The sequence below is a fragment of the Triturus cristatus genome, chromosome 2_2 (assembly GCF_964204655.1).
Source record: "Triturus cristatus chromosome 2_2, aTriCri1.1, whole genome shotgun sequence".
In the NCBI taxonomy this organism is placed as follows: Eukaryota; Metazoa; Chordata; class Amphibia; order Caudata; family Salamandridae; genus Triturus; species Triturus cristatus.
In genome coordinates, this window is record NC_140582.1 from 409,707,176 (window position 1) to 409,725,761 (window position 18,586).

The 18,586-nt window shown below is 44.0% G+C and overlaps 1 protein-coding gene across 6 annotated transcripts in view; it reads right to left on the reverse strand.

Moving 5' to 3' along the window:
• The window catches only part of JADE1 (jade family PHD finger 1), a 202,949-nt gene that overhangs the window by 96,135 nt on the left and 88,228 nt on the right, over positions 1-18,586 (reverse strand). For all 6 annotated transcript variants that reach the window (XM_085641495.1, XM_085641496.1, XM_085641493.1 and 3 more), the window contains one exon: positions 16,712-16,789. In XM_085641495.1, coding sequence (XP_085497621.1) covers positions 16,712-16,763 — 52 coding nt within the window. In that variant the 5' untranslated portion in view covers positions 16,764-16,789. The remainder of the gene's footprint in view (positions 1-16,711; positions 16,790-18,586) is intronic.

Genomic DNA, 18,586 nt, shown 5'->3' on the forward strand with positions numbered 1-18,586 from the left:
AATTGCTCCCAAGTGTGTTTTAAAAGGGAAAATGCAAAGGATGCTTGAGAGGTTAGCGACCAAAGTGGCCCTGCTGCGAGGAGAGCCTTGAAGTGCATGGACCCACAGTAACACACTCAACTGGTGTCAGACACGCACATAGGCCGTCGCGCCAGCGGAGGTGTCCCTGACCTGAAGGGAACCCTCTGGTCCGAGGGAGGCCCTGCGGGCCCTGGAAGTAGTGGTGGATTCTCCACAAGTCACCTCAGGGAAGCACGACAGCACTCCGTGGGGCATGACTGCCTGCCAGTGTGAACACCTCGCGCAAGCCTTTCCAGCACAGAAGCCAAGTTACGCAAGGCGCCTGTGCTGTGCCAGTCCGCGCGCTTTTACAGAGCCTGCCTTATGCGCACGCTGCTGACATATTCCAAACTGGTGCGTTTCCATGTTTTGTTGCCTCCCGGTGACAAACACCGGATGCAACAAACATTTCTAAACGGCGCTCGTCTGCGGCTACACAAGCCGTGGCCGCGCTCAGCGCCTGTGCCACGGAGGCCGTCAGTCAGTGGAAGCCACCGGCCCTGAGCGGGCCAGGAATGCGGCAGCCGAGCTCATTGTGCGCCACAATGGGCGCGGGCCCCCACCCCCGGGCACCGCGCTTTACTTTCAAGTCTATTGTCAGAGCAGCCGGGACAAAGCTTCCCCTGCAGCTAGACAAAATATGTGCGCCAAGGAACAGAGCTCTTCTGTCCGGCTTCACGCAATGAAAGGTGCAGCGCTGGGATTCCAGGCGCCGTGACGTGCACCCGCTCCCACGGCGGGGCCACCTAGCTCTACACACGTCCGTCAATATTCACTCTTCGTGTGAAAAAGCACGACCGCTCTTTCTGGATACGTTTTACCGGCGCGATAGAGGCGTTTCCACACTACAGGCGGCGCCTGGTATCCGAAGTGAAACACAGTAAGAATACTCTTGAAGTAATGGGACTTCCTTAAATGCATCAAAACTCACTTCTGACCAGGCCAGATCTGCTATGCTATGGCAGCCAACAAAACATGTTCATGTGTTTATAAAGCATGTATTACTTACAAATGATATTTCCCAAACATACTCCCTTGATTGTTTGCTATTTGTTTCCGGAGGCATGTTCATGAACAACAAACCAGCAACAGAAACACAATTTACAATTCTGCGTGTAAGAAGTTACTTCTTTGTGGGATGTAACTATTTTGAGGCTTTACAAATTAATCTTAAGAACATTTTCTTCTCTAAAACGTAGCCGAAAAAATACGCTTTTAGAGCTTGTTAAAGTGCGGCCGCGAAAGTGAAAGTGATCAAACATCAAAGCGGCCGAGCGGCCGCGAAAGTGAAAGACAACGAGTGCTTTCAGGCTGCCAAATGGTGCGCGCGCCCGGAGCACATGCACTGTAGTTGGCGGCCTGAAAGCACTCGTTTGCACTTCCAAAAGTGCTTACTATAAGTCTCGCCAGAGCAGCGCTAAAGCGCTGTCTCAGGCGAGACCTAAAAAGTGCTTCAGGACCTTTCTACTAAATTTCGAAAGAATAAATGCTTAGGTGGTTGCTGGCCGGACTACTCAAGAGTCTCAGTTTGCCAAGTTTTCTAATTGTCACTGCAGTGTCTACAAAACAATGCAGCATGTTTTAACACAAGCTTTACAAGTACAATCATAGCTCACCAGTTGTCGCTTGCCTTCACTGACTGACTATGAGAACCTCAAATAAAACAAAAATCTAAATGTATCATGAAAAAGGCAAGTCATGTCACTGGGCCATCTTTTTTCGCATCTCTTTCACAGAGGTAATTCTCAAATTATCCGTGAAGCTCTTCCAATAAGATTATTTTTTAATTCTTTCTATTGATTTTACCCAAATATTTCATCATTATGTACAGCATACATTACGCAGAAGAATAACAAACAAATTGCAAAATAAAGGTCCCTTCTCAGATTTCAGGGCCAAGTCCCCAGAACATCTGCTCAGAAAATACATATAAGTGGTTAACATTTATCGATTGAAATACCACTTGTATTACAGACCCGTTTCTCATTCTAGGTCTTAAAGTGCACAAGCATGTTCTAAAACCTAGAGCCCTACTGTTTCATAACAGAGTGCAGTTACACTCTTCAATAAAGTGCAGAGAAAGTCATACACTGTCAGAATTAAAACCTAAATCCAGTCTGCTAATACCCATCAAACCCACTAGATTATAAAGTGCCTATGTATGACAACATTGGATAGCAGCATATTTGTAAATACTGCTATAAAGTGAAGGTGCATAATCACAATATGGCATACATAATTCAGCAGCAACCTGTAAACATCATTAACATCCATAGCAGACGTAAATATCAAAAACAGTTGTAAAGTGCAAGTGCCAAATAACAATGCTCTGGGCATAAAGTATCTGCAACCCAGTAGATATTAAAGACTATAGCTGTGTAATCCCAACAGGATATTCATAAATTCACAGCAAGCCAGTAGAGGTTTCCATCTACAACATGACTTCCAATAAGAAATTACAGCTGAAGCACACTTTTAAAAATACATTTTAGGGCAGACATGAATTTTTGATCTATAGAAGTATTGTTAGGCTTCTTATTTGGCAATAATACAAGAATGTTGGCAATAATAAATTAATGGGCATTTTCTTCTCAGCAGCACCCTTGATATTGGCAAACAGGCATGCTCTTGGAGATAAGAGATACCAAAAGGCCTTTGCTTGCTTTGAAGCCTAAAGTTTTGGAGGAGGTAAACACTGGCCCTCTGCTTTTATTGAGGCCAACTCCATTTAACGATACCCAAGTAGTATTTCAACCACGTCATAGTACTGAGACAGTCCTTCTTGTGGTCCTACATGATATTCGTATGCTACTTGACAAGGGTAGAATTTCCACCATTATCCAACAGGATAGTCAGCTAAAAATGTGGTGTATTTGTAGACACAGGGCTATCACTTGAGAAACAATTTAATGTCATCACTACGTCTTGTTCCCATTTTTTTCAAAGTTCTTTTTCTCTGGCCATAAGAGGTTAGACAAACAGTGATTCAGGAAACAATATTGGACGTCTCGATTATTGTAATGCTACCAAATAAATGTTTACTGTGACTACAACACATCCAGAATCTGGTGATCCGAATGCTTTTGGGTCTTCGGTGAATCTGTGCAATAACGGAGGCTCAAAGAGCAATTACTGGCTACTAGTTAAAAAAAAAAGTGTCACTTTTTAGGTCGAGCCTAGAGCCAGCGCGCATGCACTGCTCTGTAAGACTTTAGAAGAGGAGTAGGAAATAGAAGCTCTGCCCACTCTCTATTCATATTTGCCATTGGCTTGTGCCATGGTCCCTCCTAAATGCTGGCTTCTGATTCGTCAATAGGCTTGTTAGTCCCACCTTAGTACAGACTCCTCTTCATTTGTCACCTCCTATGGCGACTAGCCCCTTTACTTTGGTTGTTACACGGTACATGTTAATTAGACTGTGAGCACTGTTTTCTTTAATGAGGTTCTCCTACTGCAGGCACTACATGCTTTGGTGCCTTCTTTACTCCTCCTCCCTCCCTCCCGTTGTCGTGCGTTCTTTTCCCCTCCCTGCCCTCACTCCCGTTGTCTGTTGCTTTATCCTCTTCTCGCACTCGTGTTAGCCGTGCCTTCTCGCCCTCCCTCCCTCCCGTTGTCCGTGCCTTCTCCCCTCCAACCACCCTCCCTCCCGTTGTCCATGATGCCTACCATTTGCAATGTAATAGGTAGCCTTGGACTATATAAATATGTTTTATTCATTCATTAATTGCATTGGGGTGCACATGACACAGTCCACAACACCAGAGGTGTTCTGCAAGCAGTAACAGCCAGTTTGAAAGTACGGTGACAGAGGATATTAGCTACGAAGAGCCTACTTTGGGATTCAATATTACAGTTAGATATGCGGGCCTGGCAGACATCTTTAACTAGGGCATAATCAGGACATCGAAATGAGGTATCATACCAGGACCAGATCACATCAAATTATATAACCTGACACACAATCTTTAAATACTTACAAGTAAAATATTCTTCACTAAAATACGCAGTGCTCCTGGCAAGGACACAGGGGGTTACAAGCTTCCCTGGTGAAACAAGCAATACCCTTTATCTGTAGGACCCAGATACACAGCTCACAGGGATAATAAAATCCATACAGGAAGCTGATATTGGGCCATTAAATGAAGGAGATTGAGATACAGCGTGTATATACCCGAGGCAGGTGGCCATAAGGCCGGGGTTCTGGCTGAGCCAACCTAAAATGCTGCTCCGTATCTATAACACAAGACAACCTGCTAAAATGGTGGCCTCTGCTAATGATCTAGGTTTGCAAGAATCCGGGTCATCTGAATCCTTCCTCAACCTACTATGGGGGTGGCTCACAATCCAGCCTTTCTAGAAGATGGACGCTGCATGCATTATAACTGAATTGAAAATACTTATCGAACTACCAGCCAGATAGGTGGTATTGGGGGAACTGTCATGCAGAAACTACCCTTAACTATAGTAAAATATTTTGCAATACAGCTATGATGGTGGTTAAGTGAGATGTAGCTCATTTTTAGGAAAGACCCATACCCCTGACCTCAGTCAACTTAATATAGGTAAACAGGAGAGAGAGGGAAAGCCACTGGAGCCACTCTTAATCCCCCTGAACAGAAATATATAAACAACAAGAGTGTATCCGACAGAGGGAAGAGCTAGCAAGAAAACTCACTGTGTTTTAAAAAGAACCCTCACTCCCCAACCTAGTTGGTGACATGCTTCATCATTGGGTTCCCACCAGAGAGGCTGAGTGCTCTCTGGTGTGCTTCAACGCCCGATTACAGCGGAGCAGTTTTTTTTTTTTACGTGTGCTAATCGTGAGTGGTGCATAAAGTGATTTCTAAAAAAGTACCTCCGTTTAATCCCAAGATAATTTTAATGGTGGAAAACTGGGCACTGTTAAAACAAGTGCTTTGGATGTGTAAAAAATGGTTTTAGTAGACCAGTTACATCCTAGTGTAAAAAGAAACAAATGGTCACCATGAGTCCTGGTGGGGGACGGGACTTGTAGTCAAACTCTGTATAGGTTAAAAAAGTTTGCTAGCAATTTCTGCCGCTGATACAACGGCTTTCAGAAACCCGGAAGGCTGCATGGGAACCGTGAGTTTACGCTGTCTATTACACCACAGGTTAGGGTGCACCTTAGCGAGCACATAACGCCGTGGTGGTTTTGTTGGTCCTGACGAATGTTTCACTGAATATACCGAGAAGCAGAAGCAGTTACACTAGGATGTAACTGCTCTACTAAATCCATTTTTTACACATCCAACGCACTTGTTTTGAACAGTGCCCAGTTTTCCACCATTAAAATGATCTTGGGATTAAACGGAGGAACTTTTTTTAAATCACTTTTTGCACCATTCACGATTTGCACTCGTGTAAAAAAAAACCTGCTCCACTGTCATCAGGCGTTGAAGCACACCGGAGAGGCACTCGGCCTCTCGGATTCTCAGTCAACTTGAGCCAGGACAAGGAATGGGTCATGATGTGGACAAAGTAGCATACAAAAACTGTGGATGACAAAAGAAGTTAGACAAAAACAGTCCATGTGGAGGGAGTGTCAAGAGTTCAATAACAGATGAGGAGAGACAAACAGAATATGAAAGGATGCTCCTGTGACAAACTCTACATGCTGTTTTGAGTGTGTTCCCTCCTGGACTCATACCCTCCTAGACCGAAGGCATTTCATTTTCGAAATGCTACAATGGGTATTCACTCGATGGTGTGTTGTGAGACACCATAGGCCTTGCTAGCTAAAGTTGTCATTGTATTTTGTTTGCATAAAAAAGATTTTTTTTAAATAGGCAAATACATTAAACAGCTATGAATGCGTAGGAAATTAATCACAGCTGTGCCGTTTCTTTCCGTTAACAGCGGATACCACATTTATTCTACACAATCTGCACCAGGAATATATTTTGGTCTAGAAAAAGATAAGTCTGTAACTATGGATTTTAAAATAGGTTTGGAACAAGGTGATGGTGTAACGTCTTATTCGAGATAAACACTATCAATTGCTCATCTTTTTTTTTTTTTTTATAAACATCTACATCATGCCCGCTATAGAAAGCACTTCAGCCCTTCTCGGAAGGGATGCAAGTAAAATATAATTTCCTTCTCAACAGGGAAGGTATGTATCGGAAAAGATGAAGAAGAGGGAAAGGATTCAGGGAAAGGGATGTTGGTCAGGATCGGGAGAGACGACCGATGAGGGGCTGGCAAAAGGGGTTTCTGTTTCGGTTTTGATGGCTTCCCCTTGAAAACGGGTCCCAACATCATCAAAGGTGGTAAGGAAGATGGCGGGTTGGCAGGAATGCGTGAAACTTTGCCTCAATCGAGACCCGGGATCGGGTGTAGTTTATCTGGGCGGGAGGAGGTATTTTCAGGTTTGAAAAAAAAAAAAATATATATATATATATATATATATATATATATATATATATATATATATTTTTTTTATAACTGCAGTTTGTGATTCCGATTCATTTGTTACTGCAATCAGTGTTACTACTACATTTGTTATAAAGAGGTTTTTTTTTAGGGTGCGAGGCTTTCTAGGTTTCAGCATTCGTTAGTGTTATATAGACATGCTGCACCGATGTACATCACTGGCTTCCATCGGCAGGCTTCATTGAGGAAATGCACAGGACAGAATGACTCCCTCTCAGACCAAACGAACCCATTTGGTAAACAATGTTAATCGTGGCCAAGTTAGGCAGGTGTCCACCAGATGGTGCTCTTTCTCCTTCTCTAGCTCTCGTGTTGTCTGCAACAACATAAACGGACACACAAGGAGTCTGAATCCTCTTCGCACATTTGTGCGCGTTTGCCTCTCTAGTCATTCTCCAGCCCAGCTTCCCATTTAGGAGTTTACTCACCGAAAGACCGGCATAAAACCTATTTTTCCAAAAACTATGCATAAACCCAGCCGTACGTTTTGTTGACTGAACTCCTCTAGCTAGCATTAATTTCTGTTCGCGTTATAATTGTTTTCCTGCCTTCAAATATTAAAATAAGGTAACAATGTGTTTTAACTACCTTAAAAATGTGTTTTAACTACCTTAAATATATATTTTTAAAGGCTTTATCATTCACCGTTGTTTCCCCTTTTCAACTCCAAATCTACAACAGTAAACATGTCAAATAAAACAAATGCATTTGACTATAAATTCAAGTTAGGTAAACTCTATAAAGCACAAGACCGGATGGCCTATTTTTAAAAGATAAAAAGAATATGGTGAACTAGAACATACCTTGAAAAGTTGTGTTAAGTTACAGAAACTCTATACTGAAAGCAGGTGGCAGACTCAGCAATACTGAAATCCGAGTTAAAAAGCAGGAATAGTGTGTTTCTCTTATTTTTCTTCTAAATCCCATTAGTGCAAATGAAAGAACTCCGCATAATCTGATTGAGCCCTTGCAAGGAATGAGTAAATGTCCGCTGAACAGACATATCAGAGACTTGCTGTTTTGTTTAGTTGTTCTGACATAAGCACACGGGTATCACGCCAAGCTGCACTTCCTCTATCCTCCATAATCAAATTTACAAGCATATGCCGTGGCCCACCGACACAAAACCGGAATGCGCGTGGTGCCTGCCATGTTACAGCGTATACAGCAGATAGGTCCAGGATGGGTCAAACACCTCCTGGCCTTACATGCTCGCTTTACAGGCAGCCCTGCAGCAGATGAACAGTCAGAGATTCTCCCGGTGCAAGCGAGGGGCAGGAGGGGATCCGAAAGCACGAATCTATTCTACATGACTTTACAAGTTGGGTGACATGCTGTCGGTCGGTCAGCAAGGTAGGGCTTTTCCCCATACCATCTTACACTTTCTCCTTTACCCCTCGGAGTTGGGCAGGGGAACTTAAGAAAGGCACTGGGGTCTGTGCTGCTCCCCCAACCCCTCGACAGAAGCCTCGCTTGAGGGGTGGAGTAAAGCCCAGGCAGGGATACCTAAAACCAAAGCCAAAACGGCTCCCCGGTGCAGATTCCTTGCTGTGGCTGCTCCCCGGGGGTTAGTGGAGTTACAGAACAATCCAAAGAACTTTAGCGCAGACAGCAACCCAAAGTAAAAGAATAAAGCAGAGCAGCAAACCAGTACACCAGGAATCTCTATGCAGGGCCCCGGATGAAAGTGAAAGTGTCCTCTTATCCCATATGACGGGTGAAAACCATAGCTACAGGGCTGGCCAGGTATCACTCTGCCTAAGACAAGAGGTACTTTTTAGGTCTCGCTGAGTCAGCGGGCATGCGCTGCACGGAGAGACTTTAGTAGGTGAGTTTTCAAAGTGCTGCTGGCTGGTGACAAGCTTGCGTTCACGCGAGCGTGCACGTGCGAACCGCTAGTCTTTAGCAGCTCTTCGAAAACTCACCTACGTGAGCGTGCACGCGCGCTGACTCAGCGTCACAAGCAGCTCGCCTCCGCCGGGTCTTCCCAGCAAGTAATAAAAGAGACTTGTTCCTCATTGCAGGATGCGTTTGGAATGAAGACTGCAGAGGTTGGTTGGCTTTAACATGCACCTATCTATAGCCGAGTCCGTCTTTTCTGTTTGCAGAATGCATTGGGGACCCGTACTGCAGAGGATGTCTGGGTGTGCGCGCCAGTCAACTGAGCTCTTTGTTTCCCACGTGCGATCTTCGGCATTGCGTTGTCCTGTGTGCCGCTGAAATCCTTTCTGGAAGGAAGGCATGCAAAACTGGCAGCAAAGAATGCTGAACGTGTTTTTTTGGGTTGCTTAAGCGATTGGAGAAGAACGCTACTACTCTTTTCCATGTTACTGGCTTCGGCATTCTTTGCAATTTACCTCACAGTTTCACATGATCCTTTTACACGTACTGTCTTTGTTCTCTAATTTATTGGATTTCAACTTTTTGTCGTACTAGTGCAACTGGTAAATTCCACCAGTCATGGTGGGAGTGTTTTTAGCTGAGTTGGTTATATATGGGCCAGTCAAGAGAAGTTGCCCAGTTTTCACACTGCCAACTATTTTTTTTATTTTATAATTTGTGAAGCATGGAGTGTTCAGAAATTATCCAGTTTTTGCCTCTCATATTTGAAAGATCCATCTTGTTCAATTAAATAGTAATTTGCTTGTATAGAACCTCAAAATGAGCAGGATGTTTTCAGATGATGTATTTGGCCCTAAGAGTTAATTCAACAAGTGATATGTATGTATGTAGTGGCTATATATAGTAATATGCATTTTATTTCATGTTTTTTTTTTACCATTGTTGTGTGGGAGAAGGTTCATTACATAGTGCCTATTAGCATTTATGGTGTGTGTGTGTATGTATCTATGTGTATATGTATAGATGTATGTATATATGTTTATGTATACATGTGTATAATTTTTGTTTTACTGAAAAACAACAAAGGGTAAGGTAGAGTTAGTGAGTTGAAATGTTCAGTAATGACGTAATGTTTTGAACTAAAAAAACACAAATTCACCAGTTATAGTTATCTCAAGTCCTATAGTTACTATAACTCACACCTCTGCCTTTTACAATTTTCTCATCAATATTTCATGGCCAGCGTTGCAGTGATATCAATGATGTCATAGAAGATGTCATGAGTAATGTAATATGTGGGGTAATTAGCTGTGCATGGCGAGGGCACGAGTTATAGTTACTTGAGATAATTATGACTTGTGAATTTCCGATATTTAAAATGCGATGTTGTTACCGAACATTTCACCTAACTATAAGCTTACTTTAACATTGGTTTTTTTCCAGGTAATTTCTAGGGTTTTTCTGTATGTAAAGTAATATTTTGTTACCATATGTAAAGCTGACCCCCTCCACTCATAACCTTCGGCTGTATGTGGGGGGAGGGCGTGTTGGCTGCAGGAAACCAACCTCACGATTCGAGGTTGATCGCAGGCATCCAACCACACACTGCGCATGGCCTTTTGTTTAACACAGCGTGAGACTGCTTGCAGCCATGCCATGCATTTAACTCCCCGCATGCAGCCACCCCAAGGCAGCCAACCCTATGCTGCACACGGCCTTTGGTTGTGCTTGGCCGCAGGGCCTGGCTTCTGCAGAAGGCTCATGCACAATCTTTGCAGTTTGATGTAAGTGTAGCCTTTGGCCTCTAAGGTGTGCAGATGTATCTGCAAAAAGCACATTTACTCGACCAGCTCTTGTACTACCTTCAGGAGCTTCAATGGTGATCCAGTGATCTGACAGATGCCAGACATTTCACCAAACACTCACAAAAAAGAATGACTACTGTCTTTGCACTTCAGATAAAAATAGGTCAGTTCTCTGCTTCCATCGAACGCAGGATCCACTCACGACACTGCTCTTTATACCACATTCCTGGCGCCTTCTTCCAATATTATTACTTGGTGCCATGTTACCTGGAGCACCCTCTGGCAGTCCTTTTAGGTAGCCGGTGACCCTGGCTTTTGAGACTCGTATTTCAATGCTTCTCATTATAAGTGAGTGACTGTCATAGAAGTGGCAGGAACTCCTACAGACGAGGGGCCCATAACAACTGCAGAGTTCCTGTTTTTTCATCGTCGACAAGAGGCCTCACGTTGTGGGTGGCACCTTGAATGATGGCTTCCTTTTTAGCAACAGCAGTTTGCACGCTACGATTTATGAGCATATATCAGAAATGTCAAAAGTGAAACTGCAACTCCCGAAATGCAGCTCATCACTGGTTTAACAAGCATTTGCAATGCAATAGGTCTCACATTTACGCGAGTTTAAGCTTTTGCCATTGTAAATGACAATGTCTTATTTGTTTTAAAAACCAATACCAAAATAAAAGTCATAGCCATTTACAATGCCAATAGCTCAAACTTGCGTAACTGCAAGACCTATTGCATTGCAAATGCTTGTATTATGTGTATGCAGCTAGAGCTGTTAGTTTCATTGAAAAAATCGGGTACTTCTTTCTGTAGCGTTTGCACTACTAGCAACCTAGGCAGGCGCTTGTTATTAGGTCGAGTCTGGGCAGCACATATGTTGCTCTGCGAGGCATGTTGTATTGAGGTAGGGACTTGAAGCTCTGCCCACTCTCCACCTACATTTTTCATTGGCTTGTGTCACTGTCCTCTGTAAACTGTGGCTGTTCATTGGTCAAAAGGCTTAGTGGTCCCTACTTAGTACTGCCTTGTCTCATTTTGTAACCTCCCATAGCGACTCCCAGTTACGTGTGTTGTTGCTCTGTTGGCTTTAATTACAGCCTCTTGGCCCTATTTTCTCAAACAACATTGTCCTCCCTGCTGTTGCAGGCAGGACACTCTCTCCCAACGCTTTAAAAAAATGTATAGCACGCATTTGCAATGCAATAGGTCTTGCATTCACAAGAGTTTAAGCTATTGGCATTGTAACTGACAATGGCTTTTATTTATCTGTTTTAAAAACAATACATACATAAAAGGCATTATCATTTACAATGCCAATTGCTCAAACGCTCATAAATGCGAGACCTATTGCATTGCAAATGCTCGTTAGGATAATGTGCCCTGGTTTGTGAAGTGAACCCAAAACATGACAACACTAAATAACCAGACAGATGGGCAGAGAGACTAGAAGGGTAACTCATTACCCCGTTTAATAGACCCGGAACACCATTTCCTTTTAATTGAAACTGCTGTAATCCCATTTATTCTAGCTAAATTGCTTAAGTAGTTTCAAGTTTTATTTAGTACTTGTTGGTTAATTAAAACCTTTGCAACAGTAAAACAATCATATACCATGGTTGAAAACATTTCACATAGCGGTGTCACCATACAATCATTACAGAATTTGAGTCAACAATTTATCAATTCGATTTGAATTACGCGTTAGCCTGGAATACTTTAAAGTGCATTGGAGGTAAAACTCTGGGCCTATTCAGAGCATCAGAGAAGGAGTATGAACGCTTAAAGTGCAATCTAGGTGATCTGCAATGCGGAGTACACTTTAAGACCTTTTTAAAAGTGTGTAGGGACGTTTAACCTGCCTCTGTGCACAATCAGAAATGTCCAATTTGTTTAAAATATATGGTAACCTGACGTATAATACTGAGACGTCTGCAGCACTTCTACTTCCCTAAAGCACTCTAGGCCGGACTAATAACACCGCAACCAGGCAAAGCAGTGGGGTAATAAATCGCCTAGGGTGACAACCTTTCTTGCCTCAGTGACACTCACCTGGCATTATTGCTTTTAAAAATCAGATTCGAAAATAAAAGAGCCTGCTTTGGTTTTTTTTTTTTTTTAACTACTTCAGTGTTCTATGGCTATATTTAAAATACATTCTATTTTACAGGCATCAGACTGCCTTGAGACGAGTATCGACACTTCAAAACAAAGGAATCACATCCTTAATATAGTCCCCTACTAAGCAACCTGGCTGACTTGCAGCATTTATACAATGCACATTACCTGAGCTGGGGGTAAAAGAAAAAATATCAGCACATGGGGTCATGCATGCAAAGATGGAGATTCCTCAACTCTGGCAATGTTTCCTGCAGAATTTGACACAATGTTTCTGAAGGTCTGGATTGCATCTACACATAAAGGCGGACTTCTTCAGTGCTTTTGGAGGGTCAGAAGTGGAAACGGGGTGTAATAAAGGCAGAAGGGAGAACCCTACATTTGAAAGGTAAATAGAATGCCTGCCAAATATTGCGATTAACAATGACTGGTTAAAGCAAATTAAATATTTGCCCCAAATCAAAAAATATTTCCGAGTAGTCTAAGTTGAAGGCACCTAGAAGGAGGTATATTGTATTAAACAAAGAATTAAATAACAATAGTCAATGTCAACAACGTTTATGTCAATATTATTGCATGTCTTAGTATGCTCTAAAATAAGACGTAAAATACTGCATTTCAAATTATATGAAGCCTGTGCATTAATAGACTAAGCCAATTTGAAGTGAATCCTCCACTGTAAGCAAATAGTTCATATAATTTGCTCAGCATTAAAACAAATGAAAAAACCTCAATGCCACAACGTCAAATCGTAAAATAAAATTGGTGTTTGCTCACAATGTCTTAACAAACAGCAAGATGCTTACTTAATGGTCAATGAACGGCATGCCAGATACGGTTTTGCATCTTGAATTGTCAACTCTTCCCACAGGCTCAGGTACTAGAGAGGCTAAATGTGTTCCCTTGTCAGAAAAAAGCCTGCACGGAGTTCGCGCACTATGTGCAAAAAAAAAAACCTCTGCCACGCTACGCGAAGCTCCCCGAGCAGCGGAGTGTGTTAGATAAGCGCCGTCCAAGGGGATTTTTAGTGCCAGGTGCTTGTCTGCACTGTGCAATCATCGTGAACTGCACCATGCACAGCGCAAGTGGGTGCTGCTTACTTTCTGCTGCGCATGTAGATTTTTACTCGAGCAGCAGCTTTCTCAATGCGAATGGACGGTTTCTCAACGCGAGCCGTTGTGAGCATACGCGACCGCTCGCAATGAGAAATCTGACTGCTCGGGTTGAGAAATCTCGCAGAGGTTGATTTTCCACGCTCGCTGTGAGAAGTTGGCCTGGCATATGCTGTCTCCTAGTTATAGGGGACACCTTGCACCAGTCCAATTCGACTCTTATTGATGATAGGTTTAAGACAACCTTTACAGAAAGCTATCCTAGTGGTAGCTGTGGAGAGAAGCCTTCAGGCTAAGTCTTGAAGGAGCGTTAAGCTTATTGTTTTAGCATAGATAACCTCTTGAATGACCAAATGAAAGAGTAGCCCACACAGGTATATATATAAAATATATGTATTTATTCTAAACAGAATCCCACAAGTCTCTTTATGAGGCTAGAGGCAAAGTTACAATTCAAACAAGCATTGATAGATACAATAAATAGCACTGGAATCACAGGGCCCCAGGGGGGGACCAAACCATATATTAAAAAAGTGGTATAAGAACCACAACAATTCTACAGACAATGCCTAGGGCATTTAGGATCGCTGGCCCCTTAAGAATCCACCCCAGGTTATGAGGAAGGGGACCCACGGGAGGCGCGTGCAGTGGAAATAGCTGCTATCGGGATCTCTATTATAGCCTATGGAGAATGTCGCGGTTTGATTTAAACAGATTAAAGACACTTCTAGCAGGAGTTCAAAGTTAAGGGCTTAGAGTTAAGCCTTTGAGGAGCCCACTACCACGAGAGTACCGAGGTACCACTGTTACCTGCCCCAGGGAAGCCAGGTGCATAGGTCGTTTTGATGTCGGGTCGCGGGCTGATTTTCAATGGGAAAATGTACAAAACTGCTGCTAGCCAAAAGCGTCGATGATGCCGTGAAGAATGAAGTTGTAGATCTTGTCGAGAGGAACCTGAAAGCAGAGGGGACAGAGTCTGGGTCACGGCACAGTGACCAGGGAGCTCGAAGGAAAGAGCCCTTCAATGTCGGGTGCTTCAAGTGGAAAGAGGTGTAGCTTGGATCTGCAGCCACGGGCTCCGGGAGGCTTCAAGGAAGGCCAGCTTCTGGAGGGCGAATGTCCCACGTCGGATGAGGGTCGCTGCGGTGTTAGTGTCCGGATTGGATCCACTAATCCTTGGCAACCGCAACCCACGCAAGATGAACAAATCAGCTACTGGTGCAGACCCACGAGGTCTGTGAGAGGTCTCCTTTGGAGAGACTGTAGAGCAGGCCTGGAGCAACCAGGGGAACTCTTAAATGTCGATATTGTCCTCCGCTAGGGCCCGCAAGTCGAGAGACAAGGGACCGCGGAAGGCAGCAAAATGGAATGCGTAAAAGGGAGCCCACGGGCCACCGGAGGGGGCTAGGGCGCTGATCTTTGGCACAATTACTGCTTGGTGGTTGGCTCAAAAATGGGCCAAAGCACAACTTCCCCACTGGTCAGGGTCGTGTGCTATGCAAGAGGTGGCCGGTGTCCTGGGGGTATCGGGAATCTCGGCACCCACGCGGTCCACGGTGCTCAGACTTGCTGTGCACACTCACTGGCCTCTGGGATGCTTAGGAAACCCACCTCAAAGTTGCTGGGAGTCGACGAAGGCCGTAGGAGCAGCGAAGTTCCAACCGGGTCACTTGCAGTGGTTCAGGTGCCTGCCAAGCAGGGGGGTAACTCCTTTACCCCAAGGGAGATTTCTTCAGTCAGCTGGGCAGCAGCTCGTCGAAGGTCAAGTCTGTGAAGTCCAAGATTAATCTGAGGCTCTGGGGACACAGTATTCACCTTTATCCCCAAGATTAGGGGAGGGTCCTGATCAGAGCCTACCAATGAGAGTTGAGGCGGGAAAGGGTGGCTACACCCACTCCCCTTTGTGTGTTTCCCGCCTGGGCGATGGGCAGGATGTCCCTGAACCGGTTCCAGGCGGTGTATGCAGAATGTAGGCGCTGTAGCTGCCTACGTGCAACTCTGAAAGGCAACATATGGTGCACCCACCCAGTTCCAATCCACATATCCTGTCTGGGGAGATGCTAGCACCTCCCTGCCACAGGAGCCCTATTGTCCAGCTGGCGAGGCTGGGATTTTCCCCAGCAACAGCCAGCCAGAGTCGTGTAGGTGGCGGGTAGTAGCCATTTTGTACTACGGGTGAACTTTTAAATTGGTGTCTAAATTCTGCCGCTTTTGCCATATCGCCCCTCTAGCAGGGGGGAATCGTGCCCTCATGCCCATGGCTGGACTGGGGGTATGATTCCTACATGTTTGACACCAAACACAATATAGTTCTGTGTAGCCAATCTCAAGTTATCGCACTATCGCGATAAACTTATAATGCGGTTAAGAGTATATGGTATGGCTACACTACAAACAACCCAGCAATGATTTTACGTAGGTTGCAGAGGGGCCCTACTCAGGTAGGGGTCCCCCCTCACACATACCTCAGCACCCTGCCTGGTAGGATTAGCAAGGCCTGCTATAGGGGTGACCTATGAGAGTATATGTGTTATAATGGGGTGGGATATAGGGTACCTATATCCCTGTAAGGGGTGCTAGCACCACCCTATCCAGACTACAGTAGTGGTCTGGAGGTGTCAGTTTGTATGGCTGTCCCAGGGTGGCACAATAAGTGCTGCAGCCCTGGTAGGCCTACTGAGGGACCCATGCCCTGGGTACCATCTACAAGGGACTGTCAGGGCATCCTCAGCATCCAATTGGTTTGTACCTAGGGTACTCACATCAGTTTTAAGGAGAAAGCAGATAGGCTGGGGTCCTGGATAGCAGGATCCCAGCCAGACTAGTCAAAAACCACTCAAATACCAGGCAAAAAGTTGGGGGCAACCATTAGTCAGATTCCACCTTCCTACACTCGCACTTGCCAACTTGATGTTGACGAGTGCGAACGAGGAAATATCTCGCCGGGAGGAGGATTTTCCTTGCTCGCACTCGCCAACTTGACATTGACGAACGCGAGCGAGCAAAAACACTCCGCTCTACTACGCGAAGCGGAGTTTTTCAGAACTCTCCGAGCTCCGTGTAACGTAGAGTGCAGAAAACTCTACAAACACAACGAGCGGAGTGGAGTTCACCGCCCAGAATTAGTCAGAACACTATTTTCTGATTTCCAGACTTTCCAAATGCTGTAAAATATAGAATGTTACACCAGCATCTTGAACAAAGGACCATAAGTACGACAAGTGGATCCTCTAATGTGCGTTCAGTATTAAAAATAAAGTGCTGTGAAATGCAACACCTGTTTCACATATGTACTATATAGACCACAACAAGTGTACTTACTGCCATTCTCATCGGAGTCCTCACTGCTGCTAGGGAGTCGTCCTCGCTTCATGATCTCCTCGAACCCCGACAGGCAGCCTACAAAGCAAAGGACCAGCACTTAACCAAGGTAATGCACTAAATGTGGAGTGCAATTTAGATACCACATGAGAATATGTATAACAGAACAAGGCATGCTTTTTATTTGCAGCAAAGCTGTAACAAATGCCAACGACTTTTGCAATCAGAAAGATGCAAGAGTGGGATTAAGACAACCTCACACAAAACATTTACAAGAAAGAGCGAAAAACAAAATGTTGAGCTATTAATCTGTAGGAAATAAATAAAAAAAAATGCTCTTTATTTCAAAAACAAAATTGTGAATGTTGACACTTTTCTAATGGTGCTTTTGAATGGTTTCTGTGAGCAAGCATTGCTCGGGGCTGGGAGAAGTGGTCCAGGGGAGTAACTTGAGGAGAGCAGAGAAGGTAGAGGAGCCAGGGGAGGCAGAGCAGCACAGCAGAAGTGAGTGTGTGGGGCTGGACATCCCCTCAATCGGGCATCCTTTACGTTGGTTAGTCATGTTTGGGAGCTTAGAGTCAGATATACGGTTCAGCATCAGGAGTGAGGGTCTGTGTGTTCAGCAGAGGAGAAATTAGAAACTTTATGAGTGCTTTAGTACTAAGTAACTAACTGAAACAATACCTTTCAAATGTTAAAGAGGTGACCGCTTGCAATGTGGCCCGATAGGAGAAGTTTCCATTTCTTTTTGTGAGAGTCACTGAATAGTTTCAGTTGTCTACTACAGCTCAAGTGATCAGCAGGCACACATACTTATACAGTGGGTTTTGGGGCAGCCTCTTCAGCGACTGGCTTGTTTGGATCAGTCCTCTTACATAAGCCATTTTTGGTTACTTCTTGAATGCAGGTGCACTAAGTCACTTTTAAAAGAAAATATATATGTGCTATTTAGCTTCAGATTTGTGGCAATGCACAATCATTTCATGCTGCAGATTTACATTACAGAACCCTACCTACTTTAAAAGATGTTGCATGCAATATGGTTGTGTACAAGTGTGGCAAAAAATATTCAAAATGTAAATTAGCTATGCAAGTGCAAATCTCTTACTAGTAGGCTTTTTTTTTATGTTCAAGGATTTTGAAACTCTAATATTTAGAAACCCTCCAATAGATCTTAACATTTTCATCTTGGATGGTGCGAATGAATTAAGAAAAACCACAGCATATACCCGCCTTTTATGCTACCCAATTATAAGTGGCATACTAAACGGTCACCCTAAAATTATCTCTGTAATTTGTAACACACTGTTTCCTAATGTAAAGCGCTCTGATACAGCCGGGTCGAGCCAGCGCTATATGAAACTCAAATAAATAAAAATAAAATAAATAAAAAATGATCATGTAGATAAAAGAGTGCCAATCCTATAATTGTTGTGTTATTCCCCCAATACTATTACAGAAGAAATTATCAATGCAAAATCACAATTGCTTTGGTAAAATATGAAATCCAAAACAGCATAACATGGCACAAAAAAAACACATGATGTTGCTAATAAAGCACACTTGTTGAGGGCCTGGACAAGCTAATCATGGAGTAGAAGGCAGACCTAAAGAGAACTCTCCACCTCAGCCCAACCAATAGGTACCCCTTCCTAGAGTCTAAAGCTTTCTTTAAAACCACGGAAGGAAGTCAAAAACACCCCACAGGAGCCCCATTAGGGGTTAGAAGTGGTCTCTGGACACAGTCTCACCAGCTGCTTCTGGAAATAAAGTAGTCACCATTTTGAATCCACTATCAGCCAAGAACCTCCACGGCGCCAGCAGCTCACTCCAATCATCTACACCCTTCCAGAGGTGAGTGATGCCCAGGTCTAC